The sequence below is a fragment of the Arachis ipaensis genome, chromosome B05, assembly GCF_000816755.2.
Source record: "Arachis ipaensis cultivar K30076 chromosome B05, Araip1.1, whole genome shotgun sequence".
NCBI classification, from domain to species: domain Eukaryota; kingdom Viridiplantae; phylum Streptophyta; class Magnoliopsida; order Fabales; family Fabaceae; genus Arachis; species Arachis ipaensis.
Window position 1 is genome coordinate 148,245,752 of NC_029789.2, and position 4,277 is coordinate 148,250,028.

The following is a 4,277-nucleotide window of genomic DNA, read 5'->3' on the forward strand; positions in this document are numbered from 1 at the left end:
TAATATTGCTCTGAAGCTGGCGTAGACGGGGGTAGCTCCAGAAGGGAGTGAGAAAATAGCACGGAGCTTGTTCAGCTGCATCATCAGCACCCTACGCTCGATTAGGGTTTCTCTTCCAAAATTCATTCTCCAAATTAGGGTTTCCTCGTTCCCATTTTCTTTCTCAATCCCTCGCCATGACCGACGGCTTCTGGAACCGCCAGCAGCAGGCCATGCTCCCTCACGCCGGCATGCTCAAGCGACCTCGTTCCGACTACGGTAAATTCCCTCTTCAATCCATTCATTTCTCCTCTCAAATTTTAAATATTTCTTTCGTTTTATGTTTTACCAATTTGGATTGGACCTTATCATGCGATTTTGCTTGTTTCTGGCTTCTCTGGGATCTGTTTCGAGTAATTTTATTAGGTTTTTCTTTCTTTTGGGGGCGGCTTCTTAGATGTGTGGTGTGATGCTAACTAAGTTAGTGTGAGAAGGTGATCGCTTTCTGTTCTTTGGAAATTTTGTTAATTTAGAGGTAAGCATGGCGTTTCGTGTTTTATGCTTCGTATAGGGTTTGTACCCTATAGAGTGCAACCTTGTGGATAATGTAGTTGATAATACTTAGTTCCTCACCATAGCTTACATGCACTGTCAGATTAGTCTTCGGAGATCATTGTAATTGTATTAGTCCCTTGGATTCGAAAATAGTTAGACAATTGGAGTGGCATTTCGAGGCCTAATGGGGTGACTCATGTATCTTTTAGGGATTCAAATAGGATTTCACACCCCATTTATTTATTTATTTTTGTTTGTACATATTATGATGATAGGTAGGTCTAATATGCTAATAACTAGATGCTCAGATTGATGTTTGAAATATACCCGTAGCATTGATTTGGTTTTTCAGAGATATTTTACATTAAATTGGCCCTTCATGTTATAATATAAATTGAATGTTAAGTACAAAATCGATGTCTAAAATATACATTGAAGGACTAACTTATCAAAGGAAATATTGAGAGGAATAACCTTAAGACGCATGTTAATCATGATTATGCAATTATTTGAATGACTACGTTTTATTTCCATCTTCCTTCTTCCATCAATCTGACCTTCCTATAAGTGTTATTTGCTGTATTTTCATATAGAAAAAATTTGTACCATGTGGCATTACTCTGTTTTTTATTCCTACCGACCTTTTCCCATTTCTCTGTTTTGACTTTAGTGGATGTTTCACTTGAAGGGAAACAGAGGGGGATAGGTAATATTTATTTGGAAGTTAAAATGTCTACAAGGGGTTTATTGGAAGCAGATGCATTATATGGACCTGGTGGAATAGAGATTGTTCCACTAAATGTTGTTTTCACCTTATATGTGAAGTTTGTGTTTGTAATTTAACATGGGCAGAGTTATAAGCTAAACTAGTTTTTACTGTGTTTGTCTTTTGTACCCCTTATTAGGTTTTCACTTTTATTTTCAACCTTGCAGATATACCAACTTCTGGTCTGACATCAGGTAATGAGTTGCATAATTATATTGCTCGTGACAATGACCGAACTGGTCATGGAATGATAAAGGACACAAAAACAATTGGGTCTGCATATGACCGCTACCTTCAGAGTGGGGTAATATTTTATCAAGTTTTTTTGTAGTATATTTTTCTTTTTGAGTTCTCTAGTTGCCTCTTGCTTTTTGTAGTAACATTTTATATGGTTTTGAAGCAACTTTCTTCATTCACTTCCGGCGAAGCTAGTACAATTGGTGGTCTCGGATTGTCAAGGGGAGTTGGTGGATTGCCAGGTCAGTCATTAAGTGATCCTTCTATAATTGGGCGTCATGGAGTTGGCGGTCCTGATCTTGCTCCAAATGGGCGGGGGGTTGGTTATGGTGGTCAGCTACCAGGAGATGCAGTTTCTAGGCCAGGGCCAGAAACGGTTCCCCTACCTCCGGATGCTTCAAGTACTTTATATGTTGAAGGTCTCCCTTCTGATAGCAAAAGAAGGGAAGTGGCTCGTATCCTTTTTCTGCAAATGCACTGCTTTAGAATTCAATTCTTTTATTTACTTTTGTTTTACGAGCCTTTCTTTAGTTTTAATTCAGTTTTTCACATTCCTTGATGTTATCTTAGACATTTTTCGTCCTTTTGTTGGATATAGAGAAGTGAGGCTTGTGAGCAAAGAATCCAAACATGTAAGTGTACTGTTGGTAACATTATTAGCTTCTCCAATTTTGAGTGTGTGGATGATCAGTTGAAATTCACTGCGACTTCTTTTACTTGAAATGCATGATCATTGCAGCGTGGTGGAGATCCTCTTATTCTTTGTTTTGTGGATTTTGCAAATCCAGCTTGTGCAGCAACTGCAATGAGTGCCTTGCAAGGTAGCATTTACTGTTTATCAATGAATAATTATACAAAAGAAAGTTCTGTATTTGTTCATGTAAATCATCTAACTGAATCATAACTTAGATGAAGCTCATCAAATTAGAGGATACATTAACCTGTTTGGTAGATACTCTAAATTTGACTATTTCGTTATCATTATGAATTAAGTAAAAGACAAAAAGCCTTGAAGTACTTAATTTGGATATTTCTGAACTTCTGCTCTCTTCCATTTTAGGATTGTGTTTTCCTCATCCAGTAATATATGACTAAATTTTGGTTATATAATATATATACATTGATCCCCTGAAATAAAGTAGTGAAAGGAATTTGTTTTATTCTCCTCCTTGCCCTCTTCGGTTATCTTAATTTTATAATGTATAACAACCGGTTGGTATTCTAATTTTGTTATGAACAAATCATTGAGCGGTGAAGTTAGTGATAATCGATGTTGAATGATTCTCTAAACTGTGCATAAGTAGTTATTTTTGGCATTTACTAACCGTTTGGTTCTATGATGCAGGGTACAAAGTAGATGAACTCAATCCCGAGTCTAGTCACCTTCGGCTTCAGTTCTCTCGATTTCCTGGTCCTAGAAGTGGAGCTGGACCTCGTGGCGGTGGCGGTGGCAAGAGGTGAGTTGATTCCCATAGGCCAAGATGAAGCACAATTTTCTTTAAACAAATCTAACAAATGTGGATATTTTGGGTTACATATTACTGTGGTGTATCATTATTGCTAACTTTGTTATGGATATTTTGTCTGATTTATAGTAGATTTTATTGTGTTGTCCAAAATAATTTGTGGTATTCAATTTTTTTTCCCTTTCTATAGTTACCGTTATCCTGGTTTGGTGGTATGCATATGCACTTTGGTTAGAGCTGTCAAAATGAGTTACGACTCGCCAGTAGGCTTAGTTTGCTACTACAAACGGGCGTGTTACAAATGACTCATAACTGCCTAGTTAAGCGGATTCGGGTCCAACGACATGAGTTAGTTTAGTATGAATAAACCTATGATAAAATTTCTTAACTTGCATGGACTGAAACCCACTCTTCTTAAGATGTCCAAATATGGTCTTTGGCAACATTTTCGTCCAATCATATTACTTGCGTGATCTTAGCCATCTTAAATGTCTTTCATTCAGGTAAAGATGCTTTGATGTATAAAGCATGAGTTATGAGTTATTTTTAGGTCAAAGGAAGCATGAATTATTAGATCAAAGAAGGCATGAGTTAAGGGGATAGAAGCAAATGTTATTTATATATTGATATTATGTTAGGGCAAATATTAACGTGCTCCTGAAAAAAGTAATAAAAAAGTAAAGAGTGCAGTGTTCCTTAAAAAGTGTTCCTTAAAAAGTAACTTGTTATTAAAGATAAAAAAACTAAAACTAAAAAAAAATCTTATTTAAATGTAATAAGTTAAGAGTTAAGATTTGTTCAATTAACAAAGATTATAATATTTCTTAATAAAAAGCTTTAAAGATGAGCATTGTGTTAGACTAGACATACATGGTATGTATTAATGAAAATTTTCACTTAGAACTTATTATTTTATTTTTTTTTTTTTGAGTAAAGTATCGTTTTTGTCCCCAACGTTTGGGGTAATTTCTATTTGCGTTTCTAACGTTTAAATTGTTCTATTTGTATCTCTAACGTTTATAAAAGTGATTCAATGTTATCCTACTATCAGTTATACTAATAAATCAGATTATATTTTTCAATAATTTTTACTTGGATGTATTCATTCTCAATTAGGTCTTACTTAGATGTATTCGATTTTAATATTATACCCACTATTTGTGTTTAGATTCAATTTTGTCCCTAGAAAAGTGAATTATGGAAATGATATAGGAATTAGTTTCAACTTTTTATGAGTTATTTTCCGGAGTGGATCATCGATTCTATCTTACACA

General features: G+C 35.1%; 1 protein-coding gene across 1 annotated transcript; it reads left to right on the top strand.

Annotated features, from left to right (window-relative positions):
- LOC107644917 (RNA-binding protein 1) lies at positions 7–3,192 on the top strand. The gene is made up of 6 exons (XM_016348872.2): positions 7–258; positions 1,468–1,604; positions 1,701–1,992; positions 2,108–2,169; positions 2,277–2,358; positions 2,883–3,192. Exons 1-6 carry the CDS (start codon positions 177–179, stop codon positions 2,996–2,998), a joined length of 771 nt encoding a protein of 256 aa, XP_016204358.1. The 5' UTR covers positions 7–176; the 3' UTR covers positions 2,999–3,192.

Excerpts from the sequence above, each read along its gene's own strand:
- LOC107644917 (XM_016348872.2), top strand. The coding sequence starts at position 177 with ATGACCGACGGCTTCTGGAACCGCCAGCAGCAGGCCATGCTCCCTCAC. Across the intron at positions 1,605-1,700 it reads ACCGCTACCTTCAGAGTGGG|CAACTTTCTTCATTCACTTC; the intron begins GTAATATTTTAT and ends ATGGTTTTGAAG. Across the intron at positions 1,993-2,107 it reads CAAAAGAAGGGAAGTGGCTC|ACATTTTTCGTCCTTTTGTT; the intron begins GTATCCTTTTTC and ends ATGTTATCTTAG.